Source organism: Oncorhynchus kisutch, linkage group LG2 (assembly GCF_002021735.2).
Source record: "Oncorhynchus kisutch isolate 150728-3 linkage group LG2, Okis_V2, whole genome shotgun sequence".
NCBI classification, from domain to species: Eukaryota; Metazoa; Chordata; class Actinopteri; order Salmoniformes; family Salmonidae; genus Oncorhynchus; species Oncorhynchus kisutch.
The window spans coordinates 20,756,678-20,778,368 of NC_034175.2; the positions used below are offsets into that span (position 1 = coordinate 20,756,678).

A 21,691-nucleotide genomic window follows, 5' to 3' on the forward strand; every position below is an offset into this window, starting at 1 on the left:
GAAGTTGGAGACTTTTACCTCCCTCACCAACTTCAAACATCTGCTATCTGAGCAGCTAACCGATCGCTGCAGCTGTACATAGTCTATTGGTAAATAGCCACCCATTTTCACCTACCTCATCCCCATACTGTTTTTATTTATTTACTTTTCTGCTCTTTTGCACACCAATATCTCTACCTGTACATGACCATCTGATCATTTATCACTCCAGTGTTAATCTGCAAAATTGTAATTATTCGCCTACCTCCTCATGCCTTTTGCACACAATGTATATAGACTCCCTTTTTTTCTACTGCGTTATTGACTTGTTAATTGTTTACTCAATGTGTAACTCTTTGTTGTCTGCTCACACTGCTATGCTTTATCTTGGCCAGGTCGCAGTTGCAAATGAGAACTTGTTCTCAACTAGCCTACCTGGTTAAATAAAGGTGAAATAAAAAAATAAAAAATAAAAAAAAATAAAAATGTCCGATATTTTCCCAAGGTTGCATATTGTTGATCCCCTGTGAAAAGAGAAGAAATGTATGTTTGTGGTCGGAACGCCGGCAATAGGATTGTTGCCAAACTACATTCTGCAAGTCCCCCAGTACAAATAGGTTACCCTTCCTGTTCATGCATTTTATGATTTAATGTTGCTACCAAAACGGATCATGTTTATCAATTAAAACACACATAGTTAAGCTGAAGTAATGTTAATGCTTAATTGTTTTCCAGCTTAATTATAGAGAGAGGTCCTTCATGTTTTCTGGTCAGAGATTGTGACAGGCAAGCCGGCTTTGTGGGAAGATGGTAATTGGGGAACATTAGGCTAATGGCATGTTCCAAAGCAAAATGCATTGTGGGTAAAATGTGTTCAAACGGTAGATGCTAAGAGAGATCCTTGAGACAACCTTACCCTAAACCTTATCCTTAACCCCGTCCCCTACCCTGACCCGCATGTTTAGGTAAAACGAAAAATAATGTCCCATTTGGAACACTGACAAGTAGAGCATGAAAAAAATATTATGTCTTTTTTTTTTTTTTTTTTTTGCTCAATCTGATTGGGTGGGCCCAGCCCCTCCGTGCCTATGTGGTTGTTTCAAGTACCTATATGCTGGAGGGGGAGAGGTCTGACGCTGCCCAAATGCTCTGTCCAAATGTTGATACTTTCATATCGACGAGAAATCATTTTCAAAAAACGAAATGTTAAATTATTGCACACCTTTATATGGTTAGGTCCACACATGGCCATATGTCCATGTTACAGCACTTGTTAACAAAAGCAGAGACGACCAGCTGTTCTTAAGAGATATCTAGCGTCTCTGAACACCTGTGTGTAATGGAAGGACGTCGGAAAAGTTTTGTAACTGAAAAATACTGTTAAACAGTGTTAAACGTATACAGTAACTATATATTTTGCATTTGTGAAATGATTTTGATTTGATATGAAAGTAAAGGGCTTTATGTTTCTAGAACCGTATCTCAATGAGAATCAATTCACATTTAGATGTAGCATTTGGCTGTTTTGGCTGCCAGAGACAGTTTACCTCTGAACATAAGTCAAGGGCCCTGTGTTTTGGTTGATCATGTCACATGACCTGGATCAGATGGTCCAACACCATCCTATGACTTTTGCTGACATTTTCTGTGTAATGATCATTTCTGGAAAAGACTTCAAATGAAGGTTAAAATCCAGGTCAAGAAACATGACCAACCAAAACACAGGGCAAATAAAGTCCTTGGAGGTAAAAAGGAAGTAGGCTTTGCATACACTGTACATCTTAGGCTAGGCCTAGCCTACCTTCCAGGTAAGAGGCAAAATCCTATTAACTGTGTATCTCCAAATAACAGTGCATGTAATATCCTTTCCTACACCAAAACAACCTGCAGTAAATACTACTGACTGAGTTGAACACATCTTTTATTTAGCTTTATTTGGCATATGCTGTGTAACATACTGGCATTTTGAAATGCGACCGTGCAATATCAAACAGTGCTGAGGGAATATGTGAGACAGAAGCCATCTGACGGGTTTACTATCCTGTATGTTTTGGAATAATTCACAGTGTTTTCACACAACAACAACAGAACAAACAGTAGCATCAGGGGACCAGGGCTCAGCTGCTGATTCTAGTGGCTCTGATACACTTCTTTACCAACCAGAGACATTGTTTCAAGTGGCATTAGTCGTATGTACGGGATACGAACGCAACAACGCAACAATAAGAAATAATAAAATATAAGAATATGTTAAATGGCTCAGTAGAATATTTTTGTTGTTGTTGCATAAGTATAATACAGGAAGGCACAATGTATAGTCCAATATTTACAGGTGTTTTGGAGAAGGGGGGGAAAGTGTTTAAATTGTGCAGTATTCAGCAGTCATAGTAAGTGTCTGGTAGCAGCGGTTGTGATGTGTGTATAGCATGAATGTATATGTGTGTGTCTGTGTGGATATATGTACACTGAATATACTATACCAAACATTAGGAACACCTTCGTAATATTGAATTGCCCCCACCCCTCCTCCACCCCAACCCACAAGGTCTCAAAAGTGTTTGACAGGGATGCTGATCCATGTTGACTCCAATGCTTCCCACAGTTGTGTCAAGTTGGCTGGATGTCCTTCGGGTGGTGGACCATTCTTGATACAACCCCAGCAGCGTTGCAGTTTTTGGCACCTACTACCATAGCCTATTCAAAGGCACTTACATATTTTGTCTTGCCCATTCACCCTCTGAATGGCTCACATACACAATCCAGGTCTCAACTGTCTCAAGGCTAAAATATATTTCTTGAACCTATTGCCTCCCCTTATAGAAACTGATTGAAGTGGATTTAACAAGTGACATCAATAAGGGATCATAGCTTTCACCTGGATTGACCTGGTCAGTCTATGCCATCGAAGCAGCAGGTGTTTTCTAAATGTTTCGTACACAAAAGTGTATGTCTGTGTGGGTGTACGTGTGCTAAGGTGAGGAGAATCAGAGCAGGTGGCCAGTCCAGTTCAAGTGTTCAGCAGTCTGATGGCTTGTAGGTAGAAACTGTCTATGAGCCTGTAGGTATCAGACCTCATACTCCGATACCGTATGCCCAATGGTAAGTAAGTGAACAGCTCATTGGACATTGAATAACAGGCACCAGAGATATGTACTGTAGGCCTACGAGTCTACTCACGTGTTTCTGCAGTTCGACTAGGCTTCTATTGGGTAGGCTACCTACAGTTTTCTTTTAGTTTTTATTCTATGACCAGGCCAGCTGCCCACAGTGTGATGTACAGGTAACTATCAAAGTAAAGGAAACACCAACATGAAGTGCCTTAATAGGGCGTTGGGCCACCACGAGCCAGAACACCTTCAATGCACCTTGGCATATATTCTGGAACTCTGTTGGAGGGATGCGACACCATTCTTCCATGAGAAATTCCATCATTTGGTGTTTTGTTGATGGTGGTGGAAAACACTCTCTCTGGTATCGCCCCCACAACCGCTCCAGTGACCACTCTTGCCCTGTGGATAGGGGCATTGTCATCCTATGGGGGCATGGGCATGGAAGCCAAAATAATGGGCAGCCCAGCTTTTTTTATACAAGACCCTAAGCATGATGGGATGTTAATTGCTTAATTAACTCAGGAAACATACCTGTGTGGAAGTACCTGTTTTCAATATACTTTGAATCCCTTGTTTACTCAAGCGTTTCTATTATTTTGTCAGTTACCTGTATTAGGCAACACCAGGTACAGATCTTCCTCCTCCAATCCATACCTTAACTATTATTTGGGGAAATACAAAGCTGGCCCAAGATCAGAATCTAGGGGCAACCTTATCTATAAAATGAACGCAGTCTTAAGGCAACAATAGTGCCACCTGGTGCAGAATCCTGAAACTATTTTCCAGCCCATGGTAGTGAAGTAGAGAATGCTTCTATAGTGTTACTTATTTAGATACCCTAATACGAATGAATCACAGTTTTAGTTATAAAAAATACATGAATATCTAATACATTGTTTTTTTCTGAAACTTGTCTAATTTAGTCGAGCATGCTGTACTGCTGGCCTACAGACCAGCTAAAATGATGAGTGAGACTGGTAACAGAAAACTGTTTAGTCAAAAATTGAACAGAAAAATATAGAGTTAAGAAGTATTACATTTCATGAAAAAAGGGATCCTAGGAAAAGTTACCCTGCAGTTTTAGGAGGTATTTGTTGTACAGGTAAAGGTGTAGGTGAAGACAGTTTTAAAAGTCATTCATAATATTCTCAATGGCTCACTAAACAGGAATGTATTCCATTGATTGTCATCAATCAATCACTGAATAGCACCATATAACAGTACAATTTGAACAAAATCAGAAAAGCTACCTTCCATAAGAAACGTAGAAACACTAAACATGGCCATAAAGGTATAGTGCCTATGTCCATTCATACACACTATGCTTGTCCGATTAAAAACATTAACAAATATTATTATGAGGCAAGACATGCACATTATATATATTATTTGATTCATAGAAGCTTGTATGTTGGTTAATATGTGGGAAAGTGTGGCTACCTAAAGTCATGGCTAAAGTCCTTCAAACATTTGATGGAGCCAGGTACAGTAAGCCAATGGGACCTGACAATCTCATGTTGTCTTCTTCTTGACTGCAATCAATTGGCTGAATGTCTGCAGGCCCCAGTACAGCAGGGAGATGGAGACAAAGGCCTACAGAAAGAGAGAGAGGGAGAGAGAGAGAGAGGCATTAGGCCAATGTGTTCTTTACTTTATTAGGTGTCTGTGAGTACTGACTGACTCATTTTACACCTAGATCTTGTTGGGACTAGATGCTGTTCGTGAGCACTTACCCCAAACAAACATTCATTTTTTAAACGTATGTTTCCAAAATACTCTGGATTGCTTCAAAGTAGATTTTATTTGCTTCATTCTCTTACCCTCATTTTTGGTGTACCATTGTATGCATTCATTCATGTACACTGGCCATGATGGTCAGACTGACAGATCTAGATACATAGGATAGTAAGGAAGGATCGATCGATATTATATCTGCCCCACAATTGATAAAGGAGAATAATAACACAGCCTCATCTTTCACTTAATACATGATTGAAAGAAGACACAGAAGAACTGTGAGCCAGACATATTAGCACGGGACATATAAGGAACGGCAAAGGTTAAGGAGTAGGGCAAAATCATCTCCCATGATGCTCTCATGTTGGGGTCAAGAAGTCGAACGCCACGGGGGAATATGCCAGAACATTCTGCCAAAAGCTGTCCTGTTGCGCCTGTCCCTCCTCCCCCGACCCCCTTTCCCTCTGTGATCTGGCCCATAAACTGCATCCTACCTCGCAGAGCAAGCCAAACCAGGCCCCTGTCCATCACAGGCAACGGCCTGATGGGAAAAAAGCAGCGTTTCCTCTGGACGCCACAGCTGTTTTCCTCCGAGAGGGAGAGTGGGAGGGAATGAGAGAGCACAACAGGGCCTGGAATGTCCCCCTGCTTTTCCGCCCCTCACTACCTGTCCTGGCAACAGGTTCCCCACTGAGGGAAGGAGAGGACGGAGGGAGGGAAGGAGAGGACGGAGGGAGGGAGGGAAGGAAGGAAGGAAGGAAGGAAGGAGGAGGGGGGGTTGAAGAAAAGAGAAAAGGAGAGGGAGGCAACCTGGGCCTGAGACCAAAGCCTCAACGTCTAGGGCGGACATACCTTTTTACACTGCAGCACTTTACAGAGACATGACGTTGTGATGTGAGCTGTACCCATCCCGGAGATGGATTGGGATCGAAAGTGAAGCAAGGCCTCAGGAGTACCCCACAAATCACATAACAGGCCGAGCTGTCTGTTGGATCGACCGGGAGTACAGTATTGGTTCTACTCCCATCTCTCTGTTGGCCTGTAAGCTACATTTTAATAGACTTCTCTGGGAAAATACTGCATGTGGGATAGATTACATGCGGAAGCGGGGGTTTGATCGTCTGCAAATAAGCACTACGAACAGAGAACACTGGTTCACCAAGTAGGAATCTCAACAAATCCACTCTCACTCACTTTGTTTTGATTTCAAGAGAGGGTAGTTCGTTAGAGCACCAATGAGTCAAACAAATGGGCTCAGAGCAGGACAAATAGAAATGCATGTGGTAGATCTTAATTTCTGAGTAGTTTCTGTTTTCTTGGGTCCAAATCAAGATCTGTTTCTGACCAAGGAGGATACACTTCTACAGTAATGTCGAGACTGCATTGACTATTCGGCCATCATGTGATAAATAAAGTGATATATTGAATAGTCAAGAAAGCTGCCACCAGGTGAGAGGGTAGCCTTTCCTCTCATACCTTTGACTCCCAACCTCCCTACATTGGGGTACCTGTAGCAGTCCTGGGCAGTAGGGGGTTAACATGGTGGCGCCCTGAGTTCTCCCATGCAGCTGCACTCATGATTGAAATGAAAACAGCGCAAAATGGGTGCTGTCAGGAGTGTGATATATGACTTGTAATGGGATGTTTCCAGAGCTCCCCTCCCGTCCATATGGCTAGCCTGCCTGCCTACAGTACACATTAGGAGAGAGAGGGAGGGAGAGAGAGAGAGATGCAATACTCAAACATCTGCATAACAGGGCTAGGAAATTCTTAGACACAAACACATACTCCCTCATTCGCAGGCAGGGATACACATGAGTGCACACACACGCAGGTGTAGGTTTGTATGCATGCATGCATGCAGTGCATTCAGAAGGTACTCAGACCCCTTGACTTTTTCCACATTTTTTTACATTACAGCCTTATTCTTAAATGTATTAAAACACATTTCCCTCATCAATCTACACACAATACCCCACAATGACAAAGCATAAATGCATGAAATATAAAAAAGAGAAATACTTTATTTACATAAATATTCAGACCTTTTGCCTTGAGATCCTGTTTCCATTGATCATCCTTGAGAAGTTTCTACAACTTGATTTGAGTCCACCTGTGGTAAATTAAATTGATTGGCCATGATTTGGAAAGGCACACGCCTGTCTATATAAGGTCCCATTGTTGACAGTGCATGTCAGAGCAAAAACCAAGCCATGAGGGTGAAGGAATTGTCTGTAGAGCTCCGAGACAGGATTTTGTCAAGGCACAGATCTGGGGAAGAGTACCAAAGGGGGGGGGGGGGGGGTGCAAATAGTCTGGGTAACCAATACAGTACAGGTGTGCCAAGCTTGTAGCATCATACCAAAGAAGACTCAAGGCTGTAATCGCTGTCAAAGGTGCTTCAACAAAGTATTTAGTAAATGGTCTGAATAGTTATGTAAACGTGATGTTTCAGTTTACATTTTTTATTAAATTTGCTAAAAAAAACTAACTGTTTTTGCTTTGTCATTACGGGGTATTGTGTGTAGATTGATGGGGGGGGAAACGATTTAGTCTATATTAGAATAAGTCTGTAACTTCATTTTTTTGGGAAAAACTCAAGGGGTCTGAATACATTCCCGAATGTCCTGTACATGCACTCAAATACACACACATGCTCGAAGGTAGGCACATGGACATATATGAAGCAAACACACACATGCTCCTCTCCTGCTGGGTCTAGTTCCTCCCTCTTCAGTATAAGCAGACACACTTGACTCCTGTCTTTGAACCCAGTCAACAGAGAGATGCTGAGCAGGTTAATGTCTCTCCAGAGAGGCTACTCTGTCTGGTGCTTAACAACTGTACAAGAGCCATGGGAAACACTCTCCAACACACACATACAGAAACACAGATAAACGGACACACACACACAAATGCACGTATGTACGCATGCGCAGACACCCACGTAACACACATATAGCTTGTGCAGTAGTAATGTAGCAAAATAGTCATGATTAAGTCACAAATGGACTCCTTCAGTGTCTCAGTCTACTCTTTCCACTCTTATCAGCACTATTTTCTCCAAGGATGTCAGAGGACAGATCCAAGGTCACTACAAACCTATTTGGTCCATGAGGCCTTTCCCCTTTCTACTGTTCTGGGGTCAGCGAAAGTGAAGGATAATTCACCATCCCGACCTCCTGGCTGTGTGTCTACACACTATTACACTGTCATTACTGCAAAAGCCATAGGCTTGGCACATTCTAAAGCCTCAGCCATGGAGGTTTAGGGTCATGTCTCTAATGGCACCCTGTTTCCTTTATAGTGCACTACTTTTGAGCATAAGGCCATAGGGCTCTGGTCAAAAGTAGTGCACTTTATAGGGAATAGGATGCCATTTGGGATACACATTGTAAGCCTCAGCCATGAAAGTCTCGATCTTACTAATACCCATAATGCTCTGGGTGGCTCCAGCGTTGAGGCGGCCCACTCCGGAGAGCGCAGGCGGAAAGTTGGCAGCCGCGGCGCAACGGGAGCGGGTCCAGAGATGAAAAAACAAAGGAGCGAGAAAGAGAGAGAGGGAAAGAGGGGGAGACTTCTGCCTTGCAAAATCAAGCCCGGTGTGCTTTGATGGAGCAATCAGGCCAAGGCAAAGCCCTAGAACTAGAGTCTCAGCGGACGTTCTGTAAATCAGTTCAATGGGATTCCACAGAGAAGGGCGAAGATGGATGGAACCCCAGGGGCTTGTAAGAGAGAGAGAGAACAATCCTTCCCTCCCTCCTTCCCTTCTTTCGCTCCACCTCCACCTCTGTCTTCTCCTCCCTCTCATCCTCTACTCTGTTAGCGTATTGTACTGTAGGAACCTGGAGCATGATCACATTCAACCATCCTGGCTAGTGGCTAGTAGTGGCCGGGGACTTTAATGCATGGAAACTTAAATCCGTTTTACCTCATTTCTATCAGCATGTTAAATGTGCAACCAGAGGAAAAATAACTCTAGACCACCTTTACTCCACACACAGAGATGCGTACATACAAAGCTCTCCCCCGCCCTACATTTGGCAAATCTGACCATAACTCTATCCTCCTGATTCCTGCTTACAAGCAAAAAATAAAGCAGGAATCACCAGTGACTCGGTCAATAAAGAAGAGGCCAGTGACTCGGTCAATAAAGAAGAGGTCAGATGCTAAGCTACAGGACTGTTTTACCAGCACACACTGGCATATGTTCCGGGATTCTAGAATGCTAGAGGCATCATTACAGAACCTGGTTCGATTCCAGGTTGTATCACAACTGGCCGTGATTGGGAGTCCCATAGGGCGGCGCACAATTGGCCCAGCGTCGTCTGAGTTAGGGTTTGGCCGGGGTAGGCCGTCATTGTAAATAAGAATTTGTAGATTACAATTTTAGGTTACAATAAAGGTTACAATTCTTCCGGTGGCATTGAGGAGTATACCACATCAGTCACTGGCTTCATCAATAAAATCGATGACGTCATCTCCACAGTGACCGTATGTACATACCCCAACCAGAAGCCATGGATTACAGCAACATCCCCACTGAGCTATAGGGAAGAGCTGCCGCTTTCAAGGAGCGGAACTCTAACCCGGATGCTTATAAGAAATCCTGCTATGCCCTCAGACGAACCTAAAAAAACGCAAAGCATCAATACAGGACTAAGATTGAATCATACTACACCGGCTCCGATGCTCGTCGGATGTGGTAGGGCTAGCACACTATTACAGACTACAAAGGGAAGCACAGCCGTGAGCTGCCCAGTGACACGAGCCTACCAGACAAGCTAAATTACTGGCAAGCAACACTGAAGCACGCAAGAGAGCATCAGCTGTTCCGGACGACTGTGTGATCATGCTCTCCGTAGCTGATGTGAGTAAGACCTTTAAACAGGTCAACATTCACTAGGCCACAGGGCCAGACGGATTACCACTCCGAGCATGCGATGACCAACTGGCAAGTGTCTTCACTGACATTTTCAGTGGTAAGGGTAGGTAACAACACATTTGTCATGCTGACCCTCAACAAGGGTGCCCCTCAGGGGTGCATGCTCAGTCCACTCCTGTACTCCCTGTTCACCCATGACTGCATAGCCAGGCAGGACTCCAACACCATCATTAAGTTTGCCGACGACACAACAGTGGTAGGCCTGATCACCGTATCATGACGTGCCCTGGGAGGAGGATCAGAAATTCACATCAGACTAGAAAACATGCAGCTGACACAACATGTTTAAATAGTTGGCACTACAACTCTACCAAAGGACAAGACCATACCACGTGGAGCATTGGCTACACGGCTGGAAATGGTTCAACTCTGAGACTATCGATCACTACAGAATACGAGCAAATCTTAGACGTATAAATACTAGTCTGGAGCTAGAAGTTACATAAGTCTAGAACAAGAATACCGACAACAGCCAAAGCATCTATTCCATGATAAAATTTCTGAATGATACTCTGAAGTATCCATCCTAACCACTTACAACCCTGAAAGACATTGTGACTTCTGGGAAACTTAACCAGAGACTCTGATGATCCCTACAGGACGATTGAGGATTCCAACAGACAAGACAACAACAACATACGGGCGTAAATATATATACACATTGCAATTATTCTCGAATGAGCGGACGTTCACGTGCAAAGGATTAGCATTTCAATGAATATAATTATAGACTGTGTGTAGTGAATCCATTTTGTCTTTCCCGCTCTCTCAGTCCCCACCCCTTTCCTTTGACTACCAAGCCGTCATACTGGTTTAGCCCACTAGGGACTTTTCTGTCATTGTTAGTAACCAATATCTACTGTTTGTTTGTGATGTATTTCCATGATTATTTAGTTAGTAAATAAATAATTAAGACAATTTGTATATTGCTGATTCATTATGGAAACTAGGGTTCGTGCAGATAACCAAGAATTTTACGAAGTTCAGATGAGACTGATAGAAGGTAAAGAATAATTCATGACTGATTGATGACTGAAATGTAAGAGATTTTTTAATTCGGAAGACGGAAATCCTTAAATAAACTTCTCGTGGTGCCCCAGGTTATTAATGAGTTAATTGTTGCATGATTTAATTAAATCACGTAATCAATTAAATGTTAGGTATCAATTTGATAAAATAGCATGTCATCACATTAATGATAGTCACAGACACAACAACCGACAACGATGAGACAGCCTATAGGGAGGAGGTCAGAGACCTGGCCGTGTGGTGCCATGATAACAACCTCTCCCTCAACGTGATCAAGACAAAGGAGATGATTGTGGACTACAGGAAAAGGAGGACCGAGCAAGTCCCCATTCTCATCAATGGGACTGTAATGGAGCAGGTTGCTTGGTGTCCATATCACCAACAATCTAGCATGGTCCTAACACACCAAGACAGTCGTGAAGAGGGAACGACAAAGCCTATTCCCCCTCAGGAGACTGAACATATTTGGCATGGGTCCTCAGAAAGTTCTACAGCTGCACCACTGGTTGCATTACTGTCTGGTATGGCAACTGCTCGGCCTCCGACCGCAAGGCACTACAGAAGGTAGTGCGTATGGCCCAGTACATCACTAGGGCCAAGATTCCTGCCATCCAGGACCTCTATACCAGGCAGTGTCAGAGCAAGGCCCTAAAAATTGTCAAAGACTCCAGCCACCCTAGTCATAGACTGTTCTCTCTGCTACCGCATGGCAAGCGGTACCGGAACGCCAAGTCTAGGTCCAAAAGGCTTCTTAACAGCTTCTACCCCCAAGCCATAAGACTCCTGAACAGCGAATCAAATGGCTATGCAGACTATTTCTTACTTATCTATTTTTTACCTTACACTTATTTTTCTTAAAACTGCATAGTTGGTTAAGAACTTGTAAGTAAGCATTTCACTGTAAGGTCTACACCTGTTCTATTCGGCTCATGTGACAAATAACATTTGATTTGATTTAGTACTGGGGTTGGAATTGCATGACAGATTAGCGTAGGGGTTTGTGGTCCTCCTTTACTCCTCGTCATCCTATTTTTCCTCATCTACCTCCTCATGAGTAAATGACAAAACATCTGTGACGAATTCCCAAGAACAACATAAGGAGAAAGTTACAGATGGACAAATATACCCCCCCAGAAATGCTAACCTCCCCTGTTATTGTAATGGTGAGAGGTTAGCATGTCTTGGGAGTGTGATATAAAATGCTAACCTCCCCTGTTATTGTAATGGTGAGAGGTTAGCATGTCTTGGGAGTGTGATATAAAATGCTAACCTCCCCTGTTATTGTAATGGTGAGAGGTTAGCATGCCTTGTGAGTGTGATATAAAATGCTGACCTCCTCTGTTATTGTAATGGTGAGAGGTTAGCATGTCTTCGGGGTATGATATTTGTGCATCTCTAACATTCTCAATTCCAAAGTGCTGGAGTACAGAGTCAAAATAATTTAAAAAATTGTCACTGTCCCAATATTGTTGGAGCTCACTGTACATGTTATTACATTGGTTAGATTAGAAAGTGAGTATGTGTGTTTGTGGGTGTGCGTGTGTTTGTGGGTGTGCATGTCTGTGTTTCTGTTTCTTTTTGGGAGGGATTTAAAAAAAAAAAAAATTATTTTACCTTTATTTAACCAGGTAGGCAAGTTGAGAACAAGTTCTCATTTACAATTGCGACCTGGCCAAGATAAAGCAAAGCAGTTCGACAGATAAAACGACACAGAGTTACACATGGAGTAAAAACAAACATACAGTCAATAATGCAGTATAAACAAGTCTATATACAATGTGAGGTGAGAAGGGAGGTAAAGGCAAAAAAGGCCATGATGGCAAAGTAAATACAATATAGCAAGTAAAATACTAAGCTCCCCTGCAACAAAGATTGCCTTGCATTATATGATTCACTGTGAGCAAGGATCTCTACACTTAGAAAAAAGGGTTCCAAAAGGGTCTTTGGCTATCCCCACAGGAGAACCCTTTTTAGTTCCAGGTAGAGCTATTCTGGGTTCCATGTAAAAACCCTCTGGGGAAAGGGTTCTAGCCGGAACCAAATAGGATTCAACCTGAAACCAAAAAGGGTTCTTTAAAGGGTGCTCCTATGGGGACAGCCGAAGAAACCTTTTAGGTTCTAAACAGCACCTTTTTTTCTATCCCCAGTGTCTGTCTGTATCTATGGCTTCAGTTATTATATTGTGACTAATACATACAGAACTTGTTTTGAGAGCGTTGTTGTTGCGGCATGGAATCTGATTACATGGAATTTGGACCAGTGAGACAACAGCTGGATTTCAAGGAGAAATGGCGTATGAGTCTGTAAGTACATAAGTACATAAGTGCTTCCTTGGATTGTAAATTTGACATCTAGTCATGTTGTATATTATTGGTAATGGTTTTGTATTTCATTGATGAATCATTTACGATTAAGGGTCAATTAATTATTTAAACTCCTAAGACAACCATTATGGTGTGCTTTGGCTTTTGAGGATATCAAGTCATTATTCATAAAGTGTCTTAGAGCAAGAGTGCTGATCTAGGATCAGTTTTGCCTTTAGCTCATAATTAATAATATTATATGGACGGGGCGCCTGATCCTTAGATCAGCACTCCTACTCAGAAATGGCTTGCAGGAATTAACACAAAAAACAAGCAATCCATGGCCTTACCTGGCATGAGCCTTGACAACACATATAAACCATTTCTTACTGTTGAGTGACGTGAACCCCAGCACATTGACGGATACTATTTCACACAGGCAGTAGTTTGGACTGTTTACTTGGAGAAAACACTATTAGCCCACACTTCTTTCAAATCCCTTCATTTTTGCCAAAGAGGAGATTTGTTTTCCATCCCTGGGAGCATTCAGATGATGTCATTCTCTCAGACTTTCCATAGCCCCAAATGATCCCTTAACCTCAGGCGTTTCAGTGTGTTTCTGCTACCAGGCATTCTCTCTCAAAGGGCTCTAACGCTAACCTCTCACACCTGAAAATTAGCTAGTGGAAACAGATCTCTCAGATAACAGTGGATTTTCACTGATTGCTGTCTTATCTTTTCATTCAGGGTTGGGGTGTCAACAATGGGTGGAACTATGGGTTTATGGGACATGTTGTTTTTGTAGATGGGTCAGGTGTTGGGCTAGATAAGAGCTGCCATAAGCTGAGGTGAGCTTTGGTGTTCACGTGAACTTGATAATATTGTTCTGACTCAATGGAGAAAAAAATTCCCCCCTCAAAAATATTGAGAAAATCTAAATAAGTGTTACACAAAATAGAGGAGGAGATCAAATATGATGAATGAATAAGTTATGACGATTTCTGGCATACTTGTGGATTCAGTTATATACTGTTATATGAGCCCTGCTCACAGCGAAAAGTGCCAACTGCAAACAGACCCTCATTGGCAAAGTAGCCTGCTCATGATACTGAATCCGACTACAGACATCAACCTTTTTCTCATTGATAGTGCAGTGAGTGACTCATTTTGAATACAAAGTGACTCATCATTCTCACAGCAGGGCTGAGAAGAGCCCATCAGAGGTTCCATCTCCAATGCACTGGTCCACGGGAGAACAGGTGTATTTTTATTAGCTCTCTTAAATTGCTATGACTTCACTAGTCAGGGGGTTAACCTGTTGGGAGAGGAGCTCCTTAATGACTGTGAGTCCAACCTGGCTCTACAGCACATTCCCTTACACTTTCAGGCCTTCAGGCAGACAGACCATGAGCCTAAAAAACATATGTTACATCATTACAGGCCAGTCCTCCCAAGTCTCAATGCTCAGCCCCTAATCATAACCACACACGGATACATGTACGCACAAACACACACACATGCGGTGTACCTCACCGGGCATACACACGCACATACACACACACGCAAGCTTGCAGGCACACGCATACACACACACACACATACATATAAACACACACACACATATATATTCTCTCTCTCACACACACACATACACACATTTATATACACACACAAACACAAACAGTAAATAAAAATATAAATACAGTTGAAGTCTGAAGTTTACATACACCTCAGCGAAATACATTTAAACTCAGTTTTCACAATTTAGTCCTAGTACAAATGCCCTGCCTTAGGTCAGTTAGGATCACCACTTTATTTTAAGAATGTGAAATGTCAGGATAAGAGTAGAGAGAATGATTTATTTCAGCTTTTATTATAAAGGCTAAAGAAGGCCAGTTTTATTGCTTCTTTAATCAGAACAACAGTTTTCAGCTGTGCTAACATAATTGCAAATGGGTTTTCTAATGATCAATTAAGCCTTTTAAAATGATAAACTTGGATTAGCTAACACAACGTGCCATTGGAACACAGAAGTGATGGTTGCTGACAATGGGCCTCTGTACGCCTATTTAGATATTCCATTAGCAAATCTGCCGTTTCCAGCCACAATAGTCATTTACAACATTAACAATGTCTACACGGTATTTCTGATCAATTTGATGTTATTTTAATTGACACATTATTTTTGCTTTTCTTTCAAAAACAAGGACATTTCTAAGTGACCCCAAACTTTTGAACGGTAGTGTATATACACACACACCACACACACACACACATATATATTCTCTCTCACACACACACACTTTACGCCCGCCCACACACCACCATTCTACCTAATACAGCCTGGCTCCATGTGTGCCACTCAGACAGTGGGTGTGGGTGGGGAAGGGAGGGTGAGAGGTACCCCAGCCTTGGTTTACAGGTCAAGCCTGCAGCTTTACAAGGGAAATCTCCAGAGCCACTATAAATACCACAGTGAGCTTTAAGGGTGCTGTATATCACGCCAGTGGGCTTTAAGTGCTTCAACTCAACCTATTTTTTTGTAGTTCTTTTTTAATAGTGGAATCGAATGAGTGATTACTTTCAGTCCCCAGCGTTAATTGATCGGCGCGACTTCAAAACGCCTCCCGCCAGCAACTGAGTTGGCCGTTCACCTCACACGTCAGGACAATATATCATTACTGTACCTCATTTTTTTTTGCTGCCTCACTTGTAGTAATGGGGAACGAGGTACAAAGTCAGGAAACGTTTCATGAAAATGGTAATGCTTTTCAATGGGCACCACTTGCATAGGCGACATTTATTACGCTCCAACTGAAATACTGAGACATTGAATAGGACCTAATGACTCATTCGCAGAAAGAGTACATAAAACAAAGATGTCATGGAGAAAGTACTGCCATGTAGCATGTAGTGAATAAGTCACAATGAAAACCTTTTTCAACTTTTTTTATTTGTTTTTATCATCTTGAAAAAAAATGGGTCTGGGGAAAAAACTCCAGTCTCCTTTTTGAACACCTGAGTGTGCAGATGTGGAGTCACGCAATAAAAGTAGCGATTCAGCCGCAGTGCTCACGTGCGAATCTCATCAGCCAGCTTTGGTTAGCGGCAGACTAGACTAATTGGTTCCAGAAGTGTTGCAGTTCGCACTGCCTGGGATGGCAGGGAACAAGGGAGTGAGAGCGAGAGAGGGTGTGAGAGTGTGAGAGAGTGTGAGAGAGAGAGAGAGAGAGAGAGAGAGAGAGAGAGAGAGAGAGAGAGAGAGAGAGAGAGAGAGAGAGTGGCCAGTAATGAAAGGTCAGCCATGATCTAGAACTCCACCGCAAGTGTCATACATCGCAGGTAAATGTGGGGCCAGTGACGGACGGTTCACACACACACGTAGTCTCTCTCTCTCTCACACACACACACACACACGCTAACGCACGCGCACAAACACAATGAGGAACACTGGACACATACAGGGACACACACTAAGTATTGGCCTACTGTTACACCTAAACACAGTGCAGCTTCATCCACAGAGCATGGCTGGCTACAGGAAGGGCCAATGCTCTAACTAGGCCTAATGGCCCCTAAAGACTGGCTGTCGACTCCGCTCATCATCAAAGTGGCAACTCCCCCCACACACCACGCCCCACGCATCCCTTCATCGCCTGGAGGGCATTCTGCTAGTTGCACTACTTTCTGACACTCTTTGACATGGTCGTCGTTAAAAACAACATTCTTATTGATTGGTTAATAGGGTTGTATTACACTAATTGTTACCTCTGAAAGTATGTTTCGGTCTCCTTGTCACGTACAGTATGTCTGTATTTTCTAGTAAAATGTTTGGGACAATGAAATGGTGTGGATAAATGCCTACTTATATCTCTAGATTTCCATTACAGTAGGATACCGTTATCACACCTCTATGCCCTCAGACGAGGGCATAAATGATAGATTAGCACATCGTATCATTCTCCAAAAGGGGTTTCTAAAAATGGTTTGTAGTAGCAGCATGGTCAGTCTCCTACCTCAATGGGCACAAACAGTGGTGCAGTCATGTAGCCATATCGCAGCAGCATCATCATCAGAACACAGCGCAGCAACTCCAACATGGGTGCCGTTGGCCTGCATAGGGAAAGAACGTAACAACCGCCAATAAGGAACTGGTTGAAGTGGCATTTCGACTCATTTGATTCAAGTCAATTCAGTCATGGTATTGAAATCCAATAGATATGAGAGAATCTATTGATCAGTCATTATTGAAGTGTTTTCCATATAAATTTTCTAAATTGTTAGACTTAAATTGGGTTGGCCCACATAACCTTGAAGTGGACCAATCTGTGTGTGCAAATTCCAAGCTATTTACAGTGATGGATAACAGTACAGTAACAGTGATATGTGAAGGTACAGTACAGTACCGTTGGTCAATGATGAAACCAATGGAGGTCAGACTGAGTAGAATGTAGCCAGTCATCATCAGAACAGTCAGCTGGGATAGCATCTATAACATAAACACACAAATAATGCTTATCATGAGAAAAAGTTATGGGAAAAATACAATAAACATCAAGTACAGATGTAGGATCTTAATTTGAAAACCCTGTGGCAGGAGAACTTTCATGCAATGCGGGATATACAGAACTTAAAAGTGTATTTCAGGTTTAAAAAGGCTTCTGATGTTTGTCTTTCCTTGTTGAAATTTCAGACTTGTTTTTCCCTTACAAAAAAATGTATCAACCCCTACAAAAATGTCCATAAATTATAATCAACATAATAATTCACGTTTCCTCTTGCTGAAGGATTCTTTTTCTGTTGAAGCAAACTGGATCAAATTAAGATCCTGCATCTGTATGGTGAATTATGGGCACAGGAGATTTGACTACGAGTGAAGTCATGAACCATGTCCCTTTTAATAGCCCAAACTACACATCTATACACAGTAAGCATTTATATTACATCTAGGTCCTTGCCAGTAAATGTGACTCACACAATTAAAGCAGCCCCAGCACTTCTCTGATTCAGAAGGGTTGGGTGGAATGCGGAAGACACGTTTCGGTTGAAGTCATTAAAGTTGTGTAACTGACTAGGTATCCCCTTTCCCTTTCTCACGCTCAATATAATAGGGATATTACCTCTGACCATGTCTGTTGAGTCCCGCTAAGGGACTTGACCAGAGTGGAAGACGTTGCGGTGCATAGCTCTCAGTACCGCTACACATCAAGCCAAAGCAAACACTATGAAGAACACTAGTCCTATACTGTACACATTGACATTGACCTTGGTGAGCTGTTTGCGTTTTATTCGCACACAACCCCAACCTGTGGATGGATACATCAGTGGCGAAAATGCATGGCCTAACCTAAAAGACAGCTGTAAGACTAGCCTCTCCTAAGGGACTCGATTGGTCTGCCAGAGCAGGGGTTGGATCTTCAACACTCCACCCAGAGGCCCTGACATGCAAGCCTCACTGGTCTCCTTCCATGCAGTGCATACACAACAATGTACATTCCCAACAGGCCATATATGGCATCAACATATCAACAGGAAGCAATAAAGTAGTATTTCTTAATGTTTATATGGTACAGGCCCTATAATCGTTATACCCCATATTCCCCTAACCCACACGTGGGAACGTATAGGCGGGGCGCAACTGTATGTTATCAATTGGGACAAATAAGAGGTTATGAATCAACTATACTAAAACGTTTCCATTACATAGATTCCAAAGACACACAGTTAACCATCACTAGAGTCAGTAACGCTTAAGGCGAGGTCTAAATTGGCAGTAATACAGTAACTACACAGTTATTGTAAGCTAATTACCAATCTATTCAGCATTGTATTATTTGGTCATTGTATTTGATTTATTTATTACATTTTATTAGGTTATTATGCTGTCTTGTACCCACTGGTACTGTTACCCAGGAGACAAAGCAGGTCAGTGAGGTTACATGATCTTTACTTTGGCTATCTCTACCCTGGGGGAATGGACCCTAGACACAACTTAAATGATTGGATTTTCATGCCGGCTCAGTGCGCACATTTTTGATTTTGTCCCATATCATATTTCAACGATAACACTGAGTGAAAATAAATGAAATTCACCATCTGTTGGTGCTTCAGTGACTCCAGCACTGGACTGATAATGTTATTCTTTCTATATCCCCAGAGACCTGGAGATGAACTCGTTATTATTATGGTTATCATCACTACCATTATTATTTTCAGGACAAGAGATTGGTTGGATTCTGAGTTGAGGAATTAGCATTTCGACTTGGTCAATTTACCTGTCTGTTCTCATCGTAAAATTACCCAACCTGAAATAAACTTGTAGCGACACGAGGGCCGTGCATCTTGTAGCGACACGAGGGCAGTGCATCTTGTAGCGACACGAGGGCCGTGCATCTTGTAGCGACACGAGGGCCGTGCATCTTGTAGCGACACGAGGGCCGTGCATCTTGTAGCGACACGAGGGCCGTGCATCTTGTAGCGACACGAGGGCCGTGCATCTTGTAGCGACACGAGGGCCGTGCATCTTGTAGCGACACGAGGGCCGTGCATCTTGTAGCGACACGAGGGCCTTGCATCTTGTAGCGACACGAGGGCCGTGCATCTTGTAGCGACACGAGGGCCGTGCATCTTGTAGCGACACGAGGGCCGTGCATCTTGTAGCGACACGAGGGCCGTGCATCTTGTAGCGACACGAGGGCTGTGCATCTATACCCATGGTGTAATTAAATCAAATCAAATCAAATGTATTTGTCACATACACATGGTTAGCAGATGTTAATGCGAGTGTAGCGAAATGCTTGTGCTTCTAGTTCCAACAATGCAGTAATAACCAGTAATCTAGCTAACAATTCCAAAACTACTACCTTATAGACACAAGTGTAAGGGGATAAAGAATATGTACACAAAGATATATGAATGAGTGATGGTACAGAGCGGCATAGGCAAGATAGAGTAGATGGTATTGAGTACAGTATATACATATGAGATGAGTATGTAAACAAAGTGGCATAGTTAAAGTGGCTAGTGATACATGTATTACATAAAGATGCAGTAGATGATATAGAGTACAGTATATACGTATACATATGAGATGAATAATGTAGGGTATGTAAACATTATATTAGGTAGCATTGTTTAAAGTGGCTAGTGATATATTTTACATCATTTCCCATCAATTCCCATTATTAAAGTGGCTGGAGTTGAGTCAGTGTGTTGGCAGCAGCCACTCAATGTTAGTGGTGGCTGTTTAACAGTCTGATGGCCTTGAGATAGAAGCTGTTTTTCAGTCTCTCGGTCCCAGCTTTGATGCACCTGTACTGACCTCGCCTTCTGGATGATAGCGGGGTGAACAGGCAGTGGCTCGGGTGGTTGTTGTCCTTGATGATCTTGATGGCCTTCCTGTGACATCGGGTGGTGTAGGTGTCCTGGAGGGCAGGTAGTTTGCCCCCGGTGATGCGTTGTGCAGACCTCACTACCCTCTGGAGAGCCTTACAGTTGTGGGCGAAGCAGTTGCCGTACCAGGCGGTGATACAGCCTGACAGGATGCTCTCGATTGTGCATCTGTAGAAGTTTGTGAGTGCTTTTGGTGACAAGCCAAATTTCTTCAGCCTCCTGAGGTTGAAGAGGCGCTGCTGCGCCTTCTTCACGGTGCTGTCTGTGTGGGTGGACCAATTCAGTTTGTCTGTGATGTGTATGCCGAGGAACTTAAAACTTACTACCCTCTCCACTACTGTTCCATCAATGTGGATAAGGGGGTGTTCCTTCTGCTGTTTCCTGAAGTCCACAATCATCTCCTTAGTTTTGTTGACGTTGAGTGTGAGGTTATTTTCTTGACACCACACTCCTCCCAGAGCCCTCACCTCCTCCCTGTAGGCCGTCTCGTCGTTGTTGGTAATCAAGCCTACCACTGTTGTGTCGTCCGCAAACTTGATGATTGAGTTGGAGGCGTGCGTGGCCACGCAGTCGTGGGTGAACAGGGAGTACAGGAGAGGGCTGTTGAGGATCAGCGGGGTGGAGATGTTGTTGCCTACCCTCACCACCTGGGGGGTGAGGAAGTCCAGTACCCAGTTGCACAGGGTCCCGAGCTTGATGACGAGCTTGGAGGGCACTATGGTGTTAAATGCTGAGCTGTAGTCGATGAACAGCATTCTCACATAGGTATTCCTCTTGTCCAGATGGGTTAGGGCAGTGTGCAGTGTGGTTGAGATTGCATCGTCTGTGGACCTATTTGGGCGGTAAGCAAATTGGAGTGGGTCTAGGGTGTCAGGTAGGGTGGAGGTGATATGGTCCTTGACTAGTCTCTCAAAGCACTTCATGATGATGGAAGTGAGTGCTACTGGGCGGTAGTCGTTTAGCTCAGTTACCTTAGCTTTCTTGGGAACAGGAACAATGGTGGCCCTCTTGAAGCATGTGGGAACAACAGACTGGGATAGGGATTGATTGAATATGTCCGTAAACACATCAGCCAGCTGGTCTGCGCATGCTCTGAGGGCGCGGCTGGGGATTCCGTCTGGGCCTGCAGCCTTGCGAGGGTTAACACGTTTAAATGTTTTCCTCACGACGGCTGCAGTGAAGGAGAGTCTGCATGT

General features: G+C 43.1%; 1 protein-coding gene across 1 annotated transcript in view; it reads right to left on the bottom strand.

Annotated features, from left to right (window-relative positions):
* Nucleotides 1-4,067: 4,067 nt before the first annotated feature.
* LOC109909144 (alkylglycerol monooxygenase) overlaps nucleotides 4,068-21,691 on the bottom strand; it is a 36,500-nt gene continuing 18,876 nt past the window's right edge. The window contains exons 11-13 of the mRNA XM_020508097.2: nucleotides 17,510-17,592; nucleotides 17,120-17,216; nucleotides 4,068-4,682 (exon numbers count right to left, since the gene is read on the bottom strand). Of these exons, the coding sequence (XP_020363686.1) occupies nucleotides 4,602-4,682; nucleotides 17,120-17,216; nucleotides 17,510-17,592 (261 nt within the window). The 3' untranslated portion in view covers nucleotides 4,068-4,601. The remainder of the gene's footprint in view (nucleotides 4,683-17,119; nucleotides 17,217-17,509; nucleotides 17,593-21,691) is intronic.